Source organism: Myotis brandtii, unplaced genomic scaffold, assembly GCF_000412655.1.
Source record: "Myotis brandtii unplaced genomic scaffold, ASM41265v1 scaffold454, whole genome shotgun sequence".
Classification (NCBI taxonomy): Eukaryota; Metazoa; Chordata; class Mammalia; order Chiroptera; family Vespertilionidae; genus Myotis; species Myotis brandtii.
This window is the reverse complement of record NW_005367354.1, coordinates 6,032,473-6,054,503: the sequence shown is the minus strand read 5'-3', so window position 1 is coordinate 6,054,503 and position 22,031 is coordinate 6,032,473. Positions and strand designations below refer to the sequence as shown.

General features: G+C 39.0%; 2 protein-coding genes across 2 annotated transcripts in view; both read right to left on the bottom strand.

The window, feature by feature from the left end:
* TTC32 (tetratricopeptide repeat domain 32) overlaps window positions 1-698 on the bottom strand; it is a 5,930-nt gene extending 5,232 nt beyond the window's left edge. Inside the window, exon 1 of the mRNA XM_005874945.2 lies at window positions 16-698. Coding sequence (XP_005875007.2) covers window positions 16-167 — 152 coding nt within the window. The 5' untranslated portion in view covers window positions 168-698. The remainder of the gene's footprint in view (window positions 1-15) is intronic.
* Window positions 699-2,689: 1,991 nt separating this feature from the next.
* WDR35 (WD repeat domain 35) overlaps window positions 2,690-22,031 on the bottom strand; it is a 43,932-nt gene continuing 24,590 nt past the window's right edge. Inside the window, exons 13-27 of the mRNA XM_014546624.1 lie at window positions 21,314-21,383; window positions 20,178-20,231; window positions 18,040-18,149; window positions 17,378-17,588; window positions 16,790-16,870; window positions 14,133-14,269; window positions 13,392-13,595; window positions 12,380-12,526; window positions 11,604-11,736; window positions 9,253-9,363; window positions 8,180-8,344; window positions 6,951-7,091; window positions 6,171-6,327; window positions 4,411-4,651; window positions 2,690-4,114 (exon numbers count right to left, since the gene is read on the bottom strand). Coding sequence (XP_014402110.1) covers window positions 3,964-4,114; window positions 4,411-4,651; window positions 6,171-6,327; window positions 6,951-7,091; window positions 8,180-8,344; window positions 9,253-9,363; window positions 11,604-11,736; window positions 12,380-12,526; window positions 13,392-13,595; window positions 14,133-14,269; window positions 16,790-16,870; window positions 17,378-17,588; window positions 18,040-18,149; window positions 20,178-20,231; window positions 21,314-21,383 — 2,113 coding nt within the window. The 3' untranslated portion in view covers window positions 2,690-3,963. The remainder of the gene's footprint in view (window positions 4,115-4,410; window positions 4,652-6,170; window positions 6,328-6,950; window positions 7,092-8,179; window positions 8,345-9,252; window positions 9,364-11,603; window positions 11,737-12,379; window positions 12,527-13,391; window positions 13,596-14,132; window positions 14,270-16,789; window positions 16,871-17,377; window positions 17,589-18,039; window positions 18,150-20,177; window positions 20,232-21,313; window positions 21,384-22,031) is intronic.

The following is a 22,031-nucleotide window of genomic DNA, read 5'->3' as shown; positions in this document are numbered from 1 at the left end:
TCTCGCGATAGTTACCTCCCGGGAGGCGCTCCCGCGGAAGCTGCGCAGGCGCACTGGCGAATGTAAGCGGAGTACAGCGCCTCGGCCTCCGCGTACTCGCCCTTGTCGAAGTGGGCCTGGGCGAGGCCTAGGGTTGCGCGGCTTCCCTGTCCTTGCGGCCCCGACATCGCGGTCGGAGGTCTGGCCTTCGGGGTGGAATGAGGGCTGATTTCAGAGGCGGAACCGCAAAGCCACTTCCGGACCCGGAGTTTACCCTCCGCGCTAACCCGGGGAACAGCGCCCCGCAGGCGGGGCGCGCAGGCTGCCGGGAGAGCTGGGACCGGCCCCTGGGAAGGGCAGGTCCTTCGTTACTGTTAGTCCTGCCGGCCTCGGCCCCCAGGAAAGTGATAGATCGAACTGGCTCCCAACCCCGTGCCCCAATGCTGCGAGGAGCTTGCCCTTTAAGGGGGGGGGGGGGGTCGTGCCGGAAGCGGAAGAGACCTCGGTTGTTTTATGAATGGGGAAGTGCAGCACCTATCGGGTTTCAGCGTCTACCCGGAGCAAGACACCCCAGTTCCGAGCAGGCTCTGGTTAACCTCGAGACTCTGTGGAATCCCACTCACTCGGTTGTCCCATGGTCCAGCGTCCCAATTCAAACTGTTTATTAGCTCCAAGACCATAGATTGCAAACTTCTCAACCCTTTTGAACCTTTGGAATAGTATAAAGATTAATGAAACAGTAGTTTGTGCCTGCGGTCAATGATTTTACCTTACATTCCTTGACTTTTTATGCCAAAAGGAAACCCATCTAGTAATTTAAGTATGTTTCATTCAAGTAAAAGTTAGGTTAAATGAATAATCCAGAGGAAAAAAATTTTAAAAGTCCATGTACAATAACATCAAAAAGAATAAAATACTTAGGAATTAACCAAGGAGGTAAAAGACTTCTACAATGAAACATTGCAGAAAGTAAAGACATAAATAGAAAGACTTCCCATGTTCATGGATTGTAAAGCAATATTTTACTAGTAAATATGCAATCACAGATTCAATGGAATCCCTCAAACCCCCAATGATGCTTTTACAGAAATAGAAAAATCCATTCTAAACCCATAAGGAATTTCAGGGGATCCCACACAGCCAAAACAATCTGGAAAAAGAACAAAGTTGAAGGACTCGTGCTTCCTGATTTAAAATCTTACTACAAAGCTACTACAGTGATCAAAACAGGGTGGCACTGGCATACGGCAGTCTTCTCAATAAGTGGTGCTGGGAAAACTGGATATCTGCATGCAAAAGAATGCAGTTGGATCCTAACCTAACACCATATTTAAAAATTAACTCAAGATGGATTAACGACCTAAATATAGGAGCTGAAAATACAAAATTCTTAGACGAAAACAAGACAAAAACCCTCATGACACTGCATTTAGCAACCTTGGATATGACACCAGTGGCACAGACAACAAAAGGAAAAATAAATTGGACTTCATGGAAATTAGAAACTTTTGTACAACAAAAAGGCTATCAACAGAGTAAAAAGACAACCCCGAGAAGGGGAGAAAGTATCTCGAATCATGTATCTGATAAGAGTGGGGAATGCAGAGATGGAGATTCTGTGGGGCAGGCTGGTGTGTCCACCTGCTCATAGAACACACTCAGGATTCACACGAGAAGCTCTGGTCTACAGGACACTGAAGGGTCATGCCCTGCAACAGGTGCTGGGGCAGGTTCAGTGGCTCTCCCTCCAACTCATGCCCGTCTTCCAAAGAGTCCACCTACACGGGTACTTGGCCTGCAGAGTGGCATCATCAAGCCTTCCCTCTGCCAGCTCACCCAGAGATACAACTAAAACAAGATGATCTGCTGACAGTGTTATGCTTGCTGCAGCCCCATGCTGTCAATTGCCACAGGAAGTGTGGCCACACCAACAACCTGTGCCCCACGAAGAAAGTCAAATCAGGCTCCTCCTTCCCCACAGGGTGGCCGCCTACCTGAGCCCCCGGGCCCTGGGGCCTCAATAAAACTTCCATTTTGTTAACTGGAGCAGCAAAAAATGAAATAATTTGTAAAAACAACACACACATATTCATACATATACACACAGGTAAACATGTATTTCCATAATATATATGGAGCACACCTAAAACTCAACTTTTCCGAAGTTGGTGTACTGTTTTGCATTTCCACCAGCAACATATAAGGGTTTCAACTGCTCCATATCCTCACCAGCACTTGTCAATTTTAAATAGTATAGTGATTATTTTTAAAATGAATTGAGAAAATAATAAGAATACACAGAAGGGGGCAGCATAATATTGCTATTTGCATTTTAGAAACTCAGTAGTAATATCTTGGAGCTATATCATCATCAAATTAAATACTCTTGATTTTCTCTTAAAAGTCTAGTAACATAATTTTCCCCTCTCCCCATTTCTAAATGAGAACTCTGTGTGGCCTCTAAGGAGTACTGCACTCTAACCTCCAGTCACCTGACATTTGCCTAGTACCCTAATAGGTGGTGGTGGTCATAGTTTCTCCTGTTTGGTAGCAAAAGCGATATTATACATGCATTATGCCTCCAGACCCTTTCTTCCCTTATCCACTCTGCAGCCCAACAGCCTCCTAACCAACCCACACGAAAATATTTAAACTAACAAATACCATGTTATCCATAAGTTCTAGATAAAGGAAACTTAAGATAACTCATTTTTTTACTTTAATATTTATTATTTTCATATTATTTCACTTAATGCCATATAAAACCAAAGATATCAGCCCCTGAAATACAAAAATATAATTTCAAAGTGTACTTTAGAAAAAAAAATGTCTAATACAGTCATATTTGTGCAGGACAGCAGGCGGGTTAACAATGCTATGTTGCTTTTGGGCACAGTGCCTACTTGTTTAGCTTTATCAGTAGGTTCTGTCATCTCAGTACTTTGGCTTACCATGCGACTTTGAAACTTCACATAGTTCAGACCAAGTTATATGATAAAGCATTACTTAAAGGGACTTATTACAAGAACAGAACTGTTTCCTATACTATCTTTAATATACTACCTCTATCCAACTTCTTTCCAAGTATTTGTTATATATAGACAATTTTGTTCCCTGTGCCCCTTTCACCATGCGATAGTTTGTTGTTGTTATCCTGAAAAAATCCTTCATGTTGAATAAAACCAGTTGGGTCAACTCATGCTGTGGGTCTTCCTCTAGTACCACTTTCAAGACAGACAAGGTCCCCAAAACATGGCAGATCACTAAAACTTTCACAGCTATAAATCCCAAACAACATAATTAAGTCTATAAGAGGTTATTTAGAGATTTTGGTTTCTATATTAAACAGAACAAGAAGTAGAGACAGCCACTCAGGCTCTATCTGAAATAATTAACTGGAGGAAAAATTCTAGCGCTCAGGCATGGTTGGACTAGTAGCAAATGAGAAGGCCCAAAAGAGAGTTCCCAATAGATGTGTTAGGAAAGGCTTGAGGAGTTAATAGCTGATTTGGGGCTTGAAGCAAATTGTTTAACCTCCTCTGGTACAACTTTGCCCCGCTCTCATGTTGCCTCTATGCCCTCGCCAAAACTTTTCAGTGACTTAGTAATCTTGACACTATGAGAAAAAAATTTCTTATTCAGAATATTTCCATAGTATCATGTAACCAACCATAAGATAGATAAATAGATTGATGACAGACAGACATGAAATAAGCTTGACTTCCATATGTTTCATATGAAAATCAGCATCATTATTTCATAGTCATAGTTTAACACAAAATCATATACATAATATGTACATGTGTATATAATATAGATATTATATATATGCGTAATTTATATATAATTTTATGTCAAAATACAACTATTAAATAAAGATGCTGATTTTCATATAAAATGTATGGAAGTCGACCTTATTATGTACACAGTGATAGCTATGCATATACTACTATGTGTTACAGTTACACACGACTCGTCGTTCCTTTATGCCACTGAGCTGTGGCATAAGGGACAGAAGTTGTAGTTACTGATCTCCTGAGCCAGCACGCAGTGCTTGCACACACTGCACATCCAGAACTGGTACTCGGTGATGGGGCTGCCGGTGGCAACGCATGTTGGCAGTTTCCCTTTCCCTCTGTGAACATAAGAGGAAGAACAAATCATTATACTTCAAAGCTTCTAATTACTTAAAACTTTATGACATTTAAAAACTGAGGAATAAAAAATATTTCAAGGTAAACTTAAAAACTTTTCTTACAATGAGAAAATAAAGCATTAATATACTTCTAAGACTAAATAATATAGGGTATAATGTTAAGGTAACCTGCTTCAAAACTTAGTGCTTTAACTACTATATCACACTATTATACATATAGAAATCCAAACTTCTAAAAAGGTAGAATGACACTTACTAATTACAACTAGCCTTACCCTTTAAGAAGGTTGTCCAGTTCCGATTTTCTATTGTCTTTTGGCGTATGTTTGGTGAAGATTTCTATCGCAAGGTCTTCATATTGCTGTTTCTGCTCGGGACTGAGGCTCTCTAACGATTCGAGTTTAATAAAAGCTTTTGAACAAGTCCCAAAGGCTTCACAGGCACAAGCGCAGAGTGCCAGCAGAGAGTAGATCTCCATGGCGGGGATAATGTCTTCATAGTCTCGCAGGTGAAGAGCTGGGGAAGAAAGAACAATGTGGACTTTGCAAGGCAATTCTGATCATGCCTGGGAAAGAACCTGTGCTGCGCTGTCTTAGTTTACCCTACATGAGCTTTAGCACAGTGAAAGAAAACAATGGTGGGAGGTCGGAGCACTAGCAGGAAGAAGCACACTACGTGATCTCCAGGGTCCGGAACGCCAGCTGGCAGCTCCGGTCCTGGAAATATAGACTGATGATCTGAGGGTGTGATGTGCTGGTGATGACAGGAGCAGCAGCCTGGTGACTGCACAGTGGCCCAACCAAGATGCTACAGGAAGGCCGGGTGGATGGTGACATTCTACAGTACTGTCATGGCCCATCTGAAAGCACTTTGGTTCAGTCATTCATGTGTCCTGGCTTATAAGAAAATTCTCATACCTATGCTCTTTTGGAATTAATATATCATACTGCATGTAAATAATCTATACATTACAGTACATAAATATAATGGCATGTTACATAACTACTAAAAATAGTCACATAGCTCTCTTTACCAACATGGAAAGATAACTGCAATATACTGTTGAAGGTAGAAAGCAAGCCCCTGAACAACATATATTGTATTGATATTTTTTTCAGTAAAACTGTATACAAACAGCAACTTTATGGATAAAGAGAAATGTCAAAAAGGGCCCTAGCTGGTATGGCTCAGTGGATAGAGCCTCAGCCTGTGGACTGAAGGGTCCTGGTTCAATTCCAGTCAAGGGCACATGCCTGGGTTGCAGGCTCGATCCCCAGTAGGGGCATCCAGGAGGCAGCGGATCAATGATTCTCTCTCATCATTGATTTTCTACCTCTCTCTCCTTCTCCCTTCCTCTCTGAAATCAATAAAAAAATATATTTAAAAAAATGTAAAAAAGGAAGTTCACCCAAATGTTGGAAATGACTATTTGTGAGTTATAAACTTTTACTTTTATCTTTGAATTTATCTTTTACCTTTTATCTTTTTGTTTTATTTGAAATTGTTATATAAGTATCATTTTTATTTTAAAAAGTTAAATGCTATAGAAATCTATCTTAATATAAAAATATTTTACAACATATTACTGTTTTTAAAAAGTACACAAAAGTATGATCTGCTATACTCCCAATATTGTAGAAAAACAAATTTACTTACTTAAATATATTTATTTTATGTAATATATTTTATTATATAGATTATAGATTATAAATATTTATATAATATATATATACACACATACAAAAGGACATGGCAATTAAGTGGGGTTTTTTTAATAAATAGAATAGTTAATGCTACAAATGTTCTTTTTGCTTATCTCAAACTTCTTGTTTTTCTGTGAATCGTACATATTGTTTTCTATGTATTAAAAAATAATAAGAATGTCAAAAAGGGGAATGCACAAACACATTATAGATAGCAAATCTCAAACATATGAAAATCAATCCATCGGAAAAAAGGTGTTATTGAAATTACTATAAGGCCCTTCCTATTCAGCTTAGAATTTTAGACTCCGCACATTAGGGAACAGGCCCACCTGTCTTCAGTGCACTGTCCGCATAGCCCTCGTAGAGCTGCCTCTGCGCCAGGATGAAGAAGTGGTAGGCCTCGGCGCCCCGCCAGGCATTATCTGTGAGCCGACTGGTCGTGGACAGCACCTCTTCCTCCAGCAAACCAGCCAGAGCCGAAGTGGCCTGCAAGTGAAGCACACGATTCCCTCAGCACAGCCACAACAACGGCCCCGCCCATGAAGATCACTTCTGAAGTTGCTACATTCCAATCTCTAAATCAGCAGATTTTATCATTACAAAACTGTCATTGCAGACTTAATTTCTTCATTATAATTCATGTTTTAGCAAACTGGTATGATCAAATTTTCTTCAGCTTTACCAAGGTATAATTTAAATAAATATAAGATAGTTAAAGTATACATTGTGGTGACTTGCTATACATATACATTGTGAAAGGATTGATCTAATTTTAAAACAGAATTGATTAAACTTTAATAAGAGATTCATTTGCATATTAAAATAATATACATAACCTAGAAAATGTTTAGGACTCACAGATTAGAAAGGATTTTCTAAGCAAGGAATTAAAGCAGACTGTAGATTAGTCTTATAGTAAAAATAGTTTTCCAATATTTCCAAATAAAAATTTCTAACATTTGAGTCCTAATTCCATATCAGTCATTCCTTTCCTCATATCACTTAAGGAAATAAATGCAAATAAGCAAATTAAGAGGCCTGTCCAAAAAGAGAAGTTTGATTGTTTTTTCTTTAAACACTTCGGATGAGTTATATAAGGGTCTACTTACCTCCGAACTCTTTCCTTTAACTTTTCCTCGCTGAGCGTTTTTCATTTGCTCGTGGTACTGCTCTATCAATAAGGCTGACAGTACATACAGCTTCTTGACACACAAAGGTTTAGTTCTTTTCTTTGCCTCTTCATCAGCAATCTTTAAGTATTTAAAGAATTGGGGGATGATATTGCTCAATCAATATTTGTACAGATATAATCACCTCTACATTTAATTCTCTTAAAAAAGGAAAATCAGTAGGATGGAATATAAATATCCCTCATTTTAAATATTTTTAAACCCACTTTCTTTTCCTTAGTACTGATAAGTACTTAGTTCCTGCTTAGTATTTAACCCTTGAAGTTATAACTTAGAAGATTCTTAGAAAATAACAGATGTCAAGTCAGAATGAAGAAAGCATTCAAGGAATGGGTAGTATTTTCCATAACAGATTTTTTCTTCTTCTTTTTTAATATATGTTTATTGATTTCATAGAGGAAGGGAGAGGGAGAGAGAGATATAGAAACATAAATGATGAGAGAGAATCATTGATCGGCTTCCTCCTGCACGCCCCCTACTGGGGATCAAGCCCGCAACCCGGGTATGTGCCTTGACCAGAATCAAACCCGTGCGTGACCTTTCAATCCACAGGCCAATGTTCTATCCACTGAGCCAAACCAGCTAGGGCACAAAGAAATTTTTTAAATAATGTTCTAAGTACACAGAGATTAAATAGCTTTAACATGGTAGGTATATCTTTCAGAAATTTTTATTTAAACAATTCTGAGGGAAATTTTTCATTTTTTCATTAAAGCAAATGTGAAAAGAATAGAATGTAAAATGTGCATACACTCATACTGTACTAGTCACCTTCCTGCCAAATGCATATTATGAAAAGTGTAACGTCTTTAAGACGTGTGCATTTTAAGGGACCCAAAATTCTATTGTCAACAGGACTTAATTCCCAGTTAAGGGAAATTGTACTTTGTGGTCCCTAAAAATTCTATAATTCTTTAATGTCAGTATTAAATAAACACATAATTGTTTAGGTATCAATAAGATGCTAATATTAATAAATAGCCTGTTAGTAAAGGTAATAATAATAACACATTGTTATAGTAGTGATAAAACCAGAGGTATTTTGCTACAACAAATATTTGTTTCCAAACAAATTAGAAAATGTGTTCTTTAACATCTAAGAAAACACTGGTAACTAGAACAAACCAAATACCAACAATATTACATACCTTAAACATCAATTTAGCAGCATCATAAAAGTAATTGGCTTTCCGATAGAGTTCTATGGCATCAAGAGTTTTATTCTTTTCCAATAAGTGAGCTGCATACCTCGCTAACAGGGATCCAATTTCTTTCATATTATGATTTTTAGCCAATTCAACAGCTTTGTTCCACTAGGAGAAAAAAATATACCGTTCAGTTACCTAAGCACTTATAGTCACATATCACAGACTTCACACAATAAATCTTTAAGTTTATAATAATAATGCTGTATTAAAATTAAAATGGTATATGTTTTTTTAAATCACTTAAAATAAAAGCAATTATAAGTTTTACAAGTAAAACATGCATCAAAATGATGACATGATCTAAGACTTTGCTTTGCTTAAGAAGTACATCCGAAAAGGAAAGCTTCAAAGTGGATAATCACATTAATCTTAAAATTCTAACTCTGCTCAAACTATGAGAGAGAAAAAGATGTGTATAGTACATCAAAATACACAATTTCAGTTAAGAAAATATCCTATCAGCTATAACATTCGAAAGATATTTTTTATAAAACAAATGAAGCTTTATAAAATACTTTGGGAAAATATTTAAAAGAATGCAGTGATAGTGAACAATGTCAACAACAATTCTGTACTTCAATTTTAGTTAAGTTCCAGCTCTTTAAAATATCAAGTATACATTTTCTTTAAAGGCAAAAGAATATAGATTTGCCAAAAGAAATATTAAGAAAGTAACTCAATCCTTTCCTCTTGCAATAATCATCACCTGGTCCTTCTGTGAAAACAAAACCCAATCCTAATAAAATGCAGAAAATTATGAAATTGCTTCCAGATAAAAACTTGCCAGACTAAAGCGCAGGGTTACTTCCTGTTCCCATACTGAGCTAGTTTTGACTGCGTCAGCCTTAATGGTGGCGCTTCAAAAGGCGAGGGAAGGCCAACCTTTTCTCGGTCCTCAACTACCTGAGAGACGTCCTGTCTCCTGTCACTACTTTCATCCCAAGCTCTCCCACCCTTATGTTGGCCACAGTTTCTAAAGGACGACCGTGGTCACTTAACTTCCAGTTCCTTACTTGGTTGAGATGCACACAGGTATCTACTGCTGCCTTTGGTTGATTACATTTCAAAAACGCAGTCACTGCTTGTTCACACATTCCAACTCTCACAAACATTTGTGCTATTTCCTGTAAGGACAAAACAATACTCTCAGATTTCACAGACCAAGGAAATCACTTCTAGTTGAACTTACAAGACTCCCTGGGAACATGTGCGTATTAAATGGACTGGTGGTTACAGTAATTTTGCATTTAAACAGACAGAGGGACAGAGGCCACCAACCAGCACGGATGCTAACCATCACCCTCTATAAACCCGTGCTCTCCGGCTCCCACCGGGATCTGAGTTTTAACCAGGACCTGAATACACTGACTCTTTTCTTCCTCAGGTTAGAAGCTAGTTTACAGAAACACCAACCTCTAAAGCAAACCCTACACTCGTGGTAAGCAAAGCCTTTAGGCATATGGTATCATCAAAGGTAACTGTTAATTTGAGGCTTACGGGAACTCTCATTCACAGAGCTCCCCAATATCCCTATAAAGAATGCCCCAACAAGCTGGCCATTCATCAGGTCAGGACACTGGACCCGAAACAGCTCCCTCGGAGGGAGGTGGCAGGAGAGAAAACACACAAAAAACATCACACCTACTGGGCTGGACTTCCCATTTCCAGAATATTTTCTTTTCTTTCTGAATCTATTTGGCCAGAGTTATTCTTTCCCCACCCCTACTTTTAAAATATTTTGAGAAATATAAAAGTATATTTTGTACCAACTATCTTTTAAAAAGTAATGCTTATATTTTCTGATTATAAACTAATACATTCTTATGGTTAAAAATTTTTTAAACACAAAAATGTGGTTACTCATAATCTATTAACCACAGGAGACCGTTCTCAACAGTCTGATGGAATTTCCTAACATCTTTGTCCTCTGAATACATGTGTGTATATGAGGTGGTGCATGTATTGTAATCATACCATACAGGGTGGGGCAAAAGTAGGTCTACAGTTGTGAGTATGTGAAACACAGAGTTTATTCTTGTATCATTATTTAGTAACTAGAGGCCCGATGCACGAAATTCGTGCAAGAGTAGGCCTTCCTTCCCCCGGCTGCCAGCACTGGCTTCCCTCTGGCACCCAGGACCCGGGCTTCCCTCGAAGCTCCGGCTTTGTCCGGAAGGTCGTCCGGTCTAATTAGCATATTACACTTTTATTATTATAGATTAGTAATTACTAAACATTATTAATTTGTATTATTTTCCACACAAACAACTGTAAACCTACTTTGCCAAACCCTGTACTAGTATAAGGCTTTGTATCCTGCCTTTCCCACTTAAATATTATGTACATTTTACCATATTACTAAAAACTGCTTCAAAACTTGATTTGAAATGTGTAGTACTATTTTAAGTTCTTAATTATTTTAGTTATTTAAGTGTTACTATAGCTATAATTACTTAGTATTGACTTAGTAACATTACTGTTCTGGATACTCCACAGCAAGACTTTTTTCTGCGTCATTAGACACACGAACAGACAACAGCCACGTGGGCTACGCTGTCGTTACCCCGGGTCACAGGTAATTTCCATTTCTCTCCCTTCCAGAAAACACACAGGGCGAGAAGGAAGGGTGTGAAATGCCCTGCCACAGGGATAACTGCTCTAATTCACAACACAGAAAACGGGCTTCTCAGAACTCTATGCTCACCTGTTAGTTAAGAGACAACATTTTTGTGGCAGCGCTCACAGCTGATCCGGGTGCAGACCCTGCAGTTGGGAGCTGCTAACTCTGTGGGTGTTACACCGCTCAGTGGTTTACATTTTGGATAAAGCAAGTCAAATACAAACTCATTACCATCATCCAACAAGTAAAGCTGCTTAAAAAGGACAAAGTTCCAGAGAACTTGTAGTTTCTCTTTTTTAACACTAAATATTTTATTGTTGAAATTTTAAAAAGTCAAGCTCTCTTTTTTAACTCTTGTTGCAGCAAATTTCAAACATACACATACTAAGCACCAGACACAGCCTGGACTATTCGAAAGCAAATATCTGACCACATATCATTTCATCTGTAAATCTGTCCTGGTTCAGCTAAGTTTTATAAGCAATTTTATAAAACGGGTAAAACTACGCGGAACTGTGATCACGTTAAAGTAGCAGGAATGTTACTAGGTTTTCCTCCATTTTTAAGTATTCTGTAATATTGATGTAATGTTTTAGCAATCAAAAGCATTGTTCCACATCTAAGAAACTAAGATTATAGATTAATTTAAAATTTTCCTTCCCACAGAGGATACATCCTGACTATAACATAAAAACCTTATAAAGTAAACTAACAACTTCAAAAACTTTAATTTACAATACCCACTGGAAGCAACTTATGGTTTTCTGGAAGTGAATTGGCAAGATTCTCCAATCCCTCACAATCTTCTAACATGTAATAACACTCAGCTAAGCGTTCCTGGTTTTGGCCTTGTACGTAATATTGTACAGCATTCAACCTATGGGAGAAAAAAGGAAAACTTTTAAAGCTAATGTGAACCTCCTGATAAATAGCACTTTCACCAAAAAATGTTCCTTCATTAGAATTACTAGGATTATTCTAGTCAACATCTTCAGTTACAAAATGTCTTTGAAGCATAGAAATTGGGTGGCGGGGGTGGAATCTAAAACTGTGAAGCATGCTTTAGTTACAACATTCTTTGAATAGTCTTAATACTGTTTTAATCTGATACACAGTGGTGCTTCCAGACACTGACATCAATAGAAAAGCATACTGCTCAAAATGAAAACTGAAGAATAAAAGCCAATGATTTCTGAAAGTAATCTACAATAACAAAATAAGCCAACATAAAATGCTGTTTTCACTTTTTCGGAAATGAATCATAGAATGGCTTAGAATTGCACACTGTGGTCTCACAGGAAGAGCTGCCGGGAGTTAAGCTCAAGGTTTTTGAGTTTGAAACTCCAGAGCTTATCTAACAACTGGGAGCATCTCATGCCCAACGTGAACCTAGAGCTACTTGAAGTGTAGGACCCAGGAGGGTGCTCCTCATTTCCTGAGCATCATTTCCCAGGTAAGAATGCCGGCAGCTACATTCCACAGGCTGTGATTGGCTGAGTGGGTCCAGACAGGTTCCTTACCACTTCTGTCGGTCAGCAAAGTAGTCTCCGATGGCATTGTGGGCTTGCTCAAGGAGACTGTCATCTGCATCACCAGACCCAGTTTTCAGGAGCTGGAGTACTCTAAACCAATCTCCCAACTTCAGCCGGAGGCCAATAGCAAGATCTCTGCAAACAGAGGCATTCATTCATTTACTAATTCATTCATTTGACAAATATTTATCAAGCGCCTACTATGTCCTAGGTCCAATTCTAGGGTACTGAGGATACACAGCAATGAACAGACAGACATGGTAATTCTCCAAACATTTTAGAAACTTAACCTGACCAGGTAAGAAGCAATGGGGAGAACCTGGAATAGGGAAAAGGAAACAATTTGCCTCCTTTTATTTTCCTGGACTTCCAATTTCCTCAGCAAAATAATGACTTCAATAATAATCACTTCCTTTTCATCAATTTCTTAGACATGATCAGGTTTATTTAAAAACCAAACATATAAAAAGATGTTTGGCTTTATCTTTCTTTTCAGGGCTTGAGTTATATTAAGGGCCTCTCACAAGTACAAATAATATTAATAAAAATTAGACAATGTTTAGAGCTGAAATGAAGTTCATACATTATTTTATATAAATCTAAAATAAAATATAAAGAGTAAAACTCAATCCCTAAATACGTTTGATTTTTATTTCATGCTGCTTGACAACAGTAAATTAAATAATGGCCTAAACCCAAATAATGAACTGTGTAATAAATGAGAAAAGCCCCCAGTCTCTGTGCTCACATGATTATTTTTCCTACCAAGGGAAAAAATCTACCAGGGCCAGCTATTCATATGTGTGAAAACTAAGAAAACTGCCCCAAATTACAAGCCATAAATTAGTGAGGGGCATGTGGAATATCTAGGTTGTACTCCAAACTGAAATGATTTTCTAAAAGAAACGGTTTGGTACCGTTAGTCTGTTTTACATTCCTCCTTCATAAAAAAGGGATGACCTCTGGCAGTACCCCGGATGCCCGCACGCTGAGCACTGACCTTCTGTCCATGTCAAGATACATCTTCTCAGCCTCCTCGAACCTGCTGAAGTAGGCAGCCACTTCCGCCTGCTTCATGGCCTCGCTCTGCAGGTGACCCAGGCGCTTCACAAACTTGATGCCCTGGTAATCTTTGCAGTGCACAAACGCTTGCTCTGCCGTGTGCAAATCCAGCTTCTGGAGAGCCGCTTCGGCGAGCAGGCGCCTTCAGAAAAAAAGAATCCGAAAAGTCTATGCAAATTCCTGAGTCTTATACCAGAACTCAATGATCGTATCTATGGTTTCCAGTGAAGCATGGTGGGAAGCGATTATTCTCACACATCTTTATACCCACTTCATTTAATATTATGCCTATTCTGAGGTCTTCCAAATCTAAAATGAATTTATCTTAAAAAGAAGAACGAGAGCAGGAAGGCCATCCCAATGGAGGCTGGCAGGAGAGGGGGCCAGAGCTGAGGGTTTAAAAGCACCCACCAGTCCTAGCCGGTTTGGCTCAGTGGATAGAACGTCGGCCTGGGGACTGAAAGGTCCCAGGTTAGATTCCAGTCAAGGGCACATGCCTGGGCTGTGGGCTCGATCCCCATTAGGGGACGTGCAGGAGACAGCCAACCAATGATTCTCTCTCGTCATTGATGTTTCTATCTCTCTCTTCCCTTCCCTTCCTTTCTAAAATCAATTTTAAAAATTTAAAAATTAAGAAGAAAACACCCACCAGCCACTGGGGGAGGGTTCTACTACCTACCAAAGTCGGGGGTGCGGATTGTCCTCTATGAACTGAGACGCATCTTCAATTCCCACCTTCTCAATCAATGCTCGGCTATCTCGCAGGGACCGAATCTCAAAGTTAATTATGTAATCCTTGTTGGGATGTTCTGGATTCTAAACATAAAGATGGAAAGAAATTCAAATAGTTGCCTTTGGAGTATATGTTTCTTTTTTACAGTTTAACAAAAAACTGCATCGTAGTGTAGACAAAACTTGGAAGCAAAAGAAGTCCCCCGTGTGGGTCTTTTGAGTTACCCAGAAAACATGCCTCCTAGGCTCTCAGGCTGCCTGTGGGAACAGGGGACAGTGGTAGGAGTCCCTTTCTAGAAGGGACACTCAGGCAGGGGTTTCCCTCAGCTCAATCTATGGTCTATTCCCAGGCACTGCTGACCTCTGGCCCAAAGCCTCTGCCCCTCCCTCCTTCACCTCCCTCCCAGACTGGGCAATGAAAGGGTTGCTCCACGTGCAGCTGAGCAGCAGCAAACAAAAGAAAAAGGGCTGGTGTTCATTGCCACTTTTGTTTTGTCATTTAGTAATCTAACAACAACAACAAAAACAAAGGCCTGTCTTGCAGGGAAGAGCTAATGGCCAAAGAAAGAAAACAAGTGGTTATAATGAACTCAGCAACATTCTACGTATTCCAAGTAATGAAAAGCGAAGCGTATGGGAAAATGAGAGCTCTGGGTGTCAACAGCAATGGCTCCCCAGAGACATTCTCTGAAAATGTGAACTGAGCCACGTGGACTCCTGCTCACCCTGCCACGAAACCACTGTATCTAGAAGCTGGGAAGTTCTCAGGGATCTCCAGGCACCAAGGAGGAAGTAGTATGAAAAGAGCATGAGGTTGGGCTCAAATCCTAACTCCACTGCTTTCTGGCTGACAACTCTTTGTAGGACCTGCCTACCGTCCACGTCCTACAGATATGAGGCAGGAGGGCAAGGGTGAAGGGTGAGAGGTGAAGCTTAAACGCTGTCAGTGTCAAACATCAAAGATGAAGTGTGAGGCATTATATCATCTCCACTGTGAGCATGGGGCTCTTCTCCACGTGGAGAGCACTTCTGCAACAAGTAAAGAAAAAGACCTGGCCCTGTTTAGATTTGTCAAAGAACAGAACTGGTTCCATCTGCAGTTACTGTCCTATTTAAATTGAATACATAACATCAGAGAGTATATATTTTCCCTTTCCTCTCTTATGAATGAAGAGATAAGGCCTTTTGCTTGTCGTCTTTCCCAAAAGATTTAATATGAGACTAAACAACTACCAAAAAGCCTCACGCCAGTCTCCTTCCCGCTCTCTCACACCATTTTCAGACCAGCTGGGGAGGCTGCCCTTTCCCCCCAAAGCCTCCTTACGGAAGTAGTAACCTTTTTACACCTTCTAGGTGCCTGTGGGCCCATCACCCTTGACATCCAAATCGAACTTTGGGTGGGGTCCATCCTGCTGCTGCAGGGTGGTCATGATATAGGAAAGAAAAAAAAACTAGTTCATAATAAAATGGCTATAATTACATAGCAAACCAAAATGTGAAAACATGCTACAAACTGCAACTAACTTCTGGAAATTTAAAATCTACTATTCTGATTCCGAAAAATATACGAAGTACATATAAAAAGTAAGTGCTTTGGATAAAATGGAGCTAAAACTAATTCTCAAGTGATGGTTAATGAAGACCAAAGCAGGGGTCTGAAGAGGTATCTGGAACCAGAAACAGGTTATTTTTTAAAAACCTGGAAAAAATGAAAAGATGGTGAATTTTCAAAGAAAAAGTTACTCAAGTATCCTAGAGACAGAAAAGGACTAAGTAAATTATCAAAAGTTTCTTCAGGAGCCCTGACCGGTTTGGCTCAGTGGATAGAGCATCGGCCTGCGGACTGAAGGGTCCCAGGTTCGATTCTGGTCAAGGGCATGTACCTTGGTTGCGGGCACATCCCCAGTAGGGAGTGTGCAGGAAGCAGCTGAATCGATGTTTCTAACTCTCTATCCCTCTCCGTCTCCCTTCCTCTCTGTAAAAAAAAAAATCAATCAATAAAATATATTTTAAAAAAAAAAAGTTTCTTCAGGACCTCTTCGTTATTAATATAAAAATGACAACAACTAGCTACCATATTTGAGCTCTTGATCCGAGCACTGTGCTAAGTGCTTTTTACACATTATAAATCATAATCCTATCAGATAGGTGTTACCATTATCCGTACTTGATAGAGGTAAAAACTGAGGCTTGTAAACAGGAAAGTGATGCTCTGAAGAAGAGGGAACTGTCTAAAGGTGCACAGTGACAGAGCAGGTGGGACCCAGATACACTGACTCCTCAATGCACACCCCCACACTGCTTGCTGCAAAATTAATCCCAGTCAAGCCAGCAGCAGAAATATAATTGTTTTTTAAAAATTATCTTGCCCTGGCCAGTATGGCTCAGTTAGTTGGAGTGTCATCCCTACCAAAAGGTTGCCAGTTCAATTCCCAGTCAGGGCACATGCCTGGGTTTCAGGTTCGATCCCCAGTTGGGGCACATTCCTATGTGAGGCAACCAATCGATGTTCCTCTTCCACATCAATGTTTCTTTCTCTCTCCCTTTTCCTCTCTCTAAATAACCAATAAACCATATCTTCCAGTTAGGATTAAAAAAAATTACCTTTAATATCTCGTCCAATAACACAGATTTAATTTCTAAATCCTCAAAGTTGCAAATATATCCAGAAGTCTGAATGGGTTCCTTTAAAGACAAAAACAAATGTTATACTTAATTATATAAAATTTTCCTTCTTCAACATAAAGCAGAGGAATGAATAGCAGAGTGAGTTAACCACACGGGGACCACAGCCAGCCAGGTCCTCGTGAATGAGAACAGTACAGCATGGTTTATGAAGAAACCCAGTCAGTGGTAAGGTTATAAAAATTCATCTAGCTGTAAATCTCATAGGAATCTAAGTGCTAGCCAAGCCAGACAACAAGCTCAAATTTAAAAAGAAGAAGGCTGCTCTGTTAAAACTACTTAAGAAACACTTTCCACAGGCACCGACATAGAGAACATGTAAAGGATGAGGACTGTTCCCCCGTAAGACCAAGTATTTTAAAACTCTACGGAAATGTTTCTGTTTACTTTCAGAAATTCATGCAGACAACACCAATAAACCTCTTGCAGAAACAAAGGAGAAATACCCAGGTCTTGATATTTGTACCATTATGATATGTACCGTTAATGCTCATTTCTTGTCTTTACCTCAGGATCCAAGTTTCTGAAAACATACATTCTTGTTTTCTCCATCATTGCAAACAAATCAGGATTATCTCTGGCCCACTTCATATCCCAGACATCTTTCCGCTCCAATTTCAACAGCTCGCCAATGACTTGCTGCCCCGTGCTGTCCGTTACCCGTGCATCCAAGTCAAAGAAGGTTAGGACTCCTGAGTTGTCTATGATGGCAAGACGGCTACAAATAATGAACCCGGAGAAGGGGAAATGGTAAGTTACTATCAGCGATCATGAATATAAGTATGACCCAGCAATCCAGGTAGAAATGGCTTTAGATAAAAAACTGACTTCAAACACAGTTTTACAAATTTGATAGAAGACATGGACGACTCTCCACTTTGCTTCCTTGCGAAGAAAAGATATCCAAGGAGATTAAAGCAACTGGCATATAAATAACTTAAACATTGCACTAGCATTTCTATATTTTGCCCAATTAGAGAAAGACATCTAAACCAAATACAGTACCAAAAATATAAATATTTAAATACTAATACAGTATAGTCAAACCACACTGAACTATAAGGCAAGTTTAAACACACACATATCTTTGCATTTATTACATAAATCTAGCAATTCACACGGATAATGTCTAAGTCACACATCTGCCTGAAGGGGGCCTTCAGACTTACCTAGAGTTGCAGTTCAGCGATAACTGGTTGGCTCGACAATTAAGGGAATATTTTTGAATCAAACCAACATTAGGAAGACTGTATCTCTGAATGGCGCCAGATTCACGACCCTATGGAAATTACTTTTGATTATTAAGCAAATTTCCACAATATTTTAAAGACCAACATTAAATTACAACTACAGGTCTCTCTATATGTTCATAATTTGTTTCAAAATCAAAGTGATGGTATCATAACAAATCCCCTTGCGATAGTGAATCATGTTTCTGAGTACATAATTCTCTCCTACGTTAATCAAAACCTTTTAAAAGTGGCAGAAGGTGATCCAATTGTTTTCATGTAGCATTCAAAAGAGAAGTCAAAAATCTAGTTCTTCAATAATATACACATTCTTACATCACAAGGAAGAAATACCTAGCGTTATTTATAGTTGTCTAGGGTAATATTCAGGGTACATTAAAGGCTAAAATGTAAAGCATTTACTGCATTAAATTTTATATATAAGATCACTGTATGAAACAGTTGCTACTGAGAGTCTATCTGATATGTGTTAGGAAGATTATCAGAAAGCAGTGATACAATCAGTATTAAATGTGCTTAAAAATGAAATAGAGTATAAGTTCCTATGCAACTCTGTGCAGGCCTTAAGGAGCAAACCACCGTTTTCAAACCTTCTGTGCCCCAAGCCGAGCCCAGGCAACAGGGCACAGCGGAGGCTCCTGGCAACCAGTCTTCCCCTCATCCCTTCCCCTGCCACAGAGCAGCGCAGTTTTTGCAAAGTGACTCTCAAGAGGGGCCAGTCAGAAAGGCTGGGGAGAGCTAGGGGTGGGGACGGGGAGGATATTTTCTAATGTATAAAAGAGACATGTGGGTGTTAAAATATTTAATATATCGACAAAATAAGATTTTGTTTTTGAAAAAGGTGGTCCTGTGGCTTAAAACGTTTGAAAAAGTGAAAGTTCTAAAAACTGTTTACATTGCAACAGTGGAAAGAGGTGTTCAATGCAGAGGACATCTTCTCCATCGAAACTTTTGGCTGATATTAAAACTATTTCAATGCGTTTCTTATAGGTAGGTTCTCATTTGGGAGCTAGGTCAATTTTTGTTATTGTTCTCAGTTGCAAGTTACTATTTTCTGCAAATGTCAGAAACACACACAAGTATTTTCTTAAAAGCCACCCTGCCATATAGCAAAAGAGAAAACAAGAGATTCCACAGACCTAAGACAAACTGCTGAAAACATACACCAAGTTCATTTGGTGAGGAAAAATGAATACCACGTTCTTAAGATTGTTTTCCCCCTTAAACTAGTTAACTAATGGCTAAAGCACATAACTAGAGCTGGAAACAGACACCATGAAGGCTTGGTTTACATAATTCAAATTCAGTGACTCTACCAGCATTTCTATGTCAAAGTCAACATTTATCTCTAAAATTAATATTTTCAAATGTCAGAACTCAAGAAAAGACACTATACACTGATGTTATTTGAAAAACTCAGCAGAAATTTGCCATGCACATCTTTATTTTAATGGCTAGCAAACACGCTACCTCTTCATCCTAAATCTTACAAAAGTAGCTGAGCCAAAACACTTTCTCCAATGTGAACTAGCAGGTGACATAGAGGAGGAAACCTCTAAACCAGGGGTCCTCAAACTACGGCCCGCGTGCCACATGCAAATACAAATATTGTATTTGTTCCCGTTTTGTTTTTTTACTTCAAAATAAGATATGTGCAGTGTGCATAGGAATGTGTTCATAGTTTTTTTTTAAACTATAGTCCGTCCCTCCAACGGTCTGAGGGACAGTGAACTGGCCCCCTGTTTAAAAAGTTTGAGGACCCCTGCTCTAAACCTCTGACCACCACCCAACCCACCCCACTTCTGCTAACCCTTAAAGGGCTCATTCAACCCAGTGCCAAACTCTCCCCACTGACCCTCATTCTACAGCTTTTACAAACAGCTTTTTGCAAAAGATGAACAATTTGTGAGACAATCTTTAAGACTTTCTTATTTCTTATGTTTGATTCAATTAAACACAAAGTGCCCATAAGATGATATTCAAACCCAAAACATGTTGCTTTGCTCTATTTTTACAATTTAAACAACTATTATTCAAAATTTTTTTTCACAACTTACCACAATCAACGTCTTATCAGATGCAGTTAAGGCACAAATTGGATCCCTTGTGCCCTAAAATAAATCAATTTGTTATTCTTTAACAAATATTTATTGGATGACTAATCTGGTAAAAGGTAGTATGCAGTTCAACAATACATTTTCTAGCTTAACAAACTTTTACTAACCTACTATGCACCAGACACTAAACTAAGCACTAGAGATACTCGCATGAAATCTTTACCCTCAGGGATTAGTCAAAAGTCTACTGGGGCCTGGGCTGGTGTGGCTCAGTGATTGAGCGTCAACCAGGTTGCAGGCTCGATCCCCAGTAGGGGGCGTGCAGGAGGCAGCCGATCCATGATTCTCTCTCATCATTGATGTTTCTATCTCTCTCTCTCCCTCTCCCTTCTTCTCTGAAATCAATAAAAATATATTTTTTAAAAAGTTCACACAATAGTTATGAGATCACAGAGGAAGGAGCATCTAACTTATACCAAAATGGGCATGGAGGCAAAAACCTGGGCTTAGTCATAAGAGATGAACAGATGATAGAAGGACCACCATGCCAAAATGAGAGAGGGAGATGGCCTGGCACTGTCACAACCTGGGTGGTACTCAAGAGGTTACACTTAGCGAAAGGAAGCCCATCTCTAAAGGTCGCATGCTACACGATTCCATTCATAAAACATTCTCAGGGTGTCAAAACTCTAGAGATGGAAACAAATTAGTGGTTGCCAGGGAACAGGGATGGCGTAGAGAGGAGGTGTGAAAATGAAGAAGTAGCTAGCACAAGGCACACATACAAACAATAAGGAATCGGATCATAGTAATATTACCAGTGTCAATTTCCTGATTTCGATATTATACTATATTTATATAAAATGTCCCATTTGAAGGAAGCTTGGTAAATAAGTTCTATGTGCTATTTTTGCAACTTCCTGTGAGCCTACAATTGTTTTAAAATAAAATGTTTTTAAAAATCAAAAGAAGAAAAAGTAGCAGATCTAGAGAAAGGTTTTCAGAATAGAAAAATGTTTAAAGAATTACTAGGATAATATGCTATCACTGGAAACAAATTCTTTTACTGGTCTCAAAATAAAATTACAGTATTTCCAAATCTACACATGTTTGACGGCAGCAATAAAATCACCTACTTGAATGGCTTTATCATAATCAAGCACTCCATCCACTGATCCAGAAGGACTATCATCAATATGATAGATTCTGGGGGAAAAAAATCAGAATTTCAAAGACAGTATAAAGGTTATACTATTTCATAATCTCTAGAATAGTTAAAGGATTGGATGACACCAATGAATATTGTTATTTAACATAAATGCCATTATTTTAAAGAATTCTTGACAATGCTCAATCTTATAAAGGTAAAAATTATCTACCTACCACGTGAGAGACAGAAACCACCTGACCAGTGCACCCAACCTAAGACCTCGCCCATGTCTGTGTCTAAGGACCTGCCTCTGCTGTGGTGAGGAGCACGAGAATCACCCCTCCTGTCCCGGAAGGACCTGCACCACCAACACACAGGCCTTAGCGGACTCACCATGTTTCAGCAGAGCATCGTAACTCTAATTAGTAAGAGTAGATGGGTGAGAATAGCCATTTCCTTATAAAAACATAGATGTCCAGTCTTCATCTCTAAGGCTTTTTTTTATTATACCACTCTTATCTCTCTTATTTTGATCAATTTAAACAGATACATTTGAAAGATATTCAGATTAACTGGAAAATATTATTTCTGTTCATCAAAACAATTTACAGTTCTCAGGCATGACAATTTATAACTAACCCTGTGATTTAAATGTGATCTAGTTGAGGACAGCATTTGAGAGCTTGCCCCCCGCCGCCCCCCCC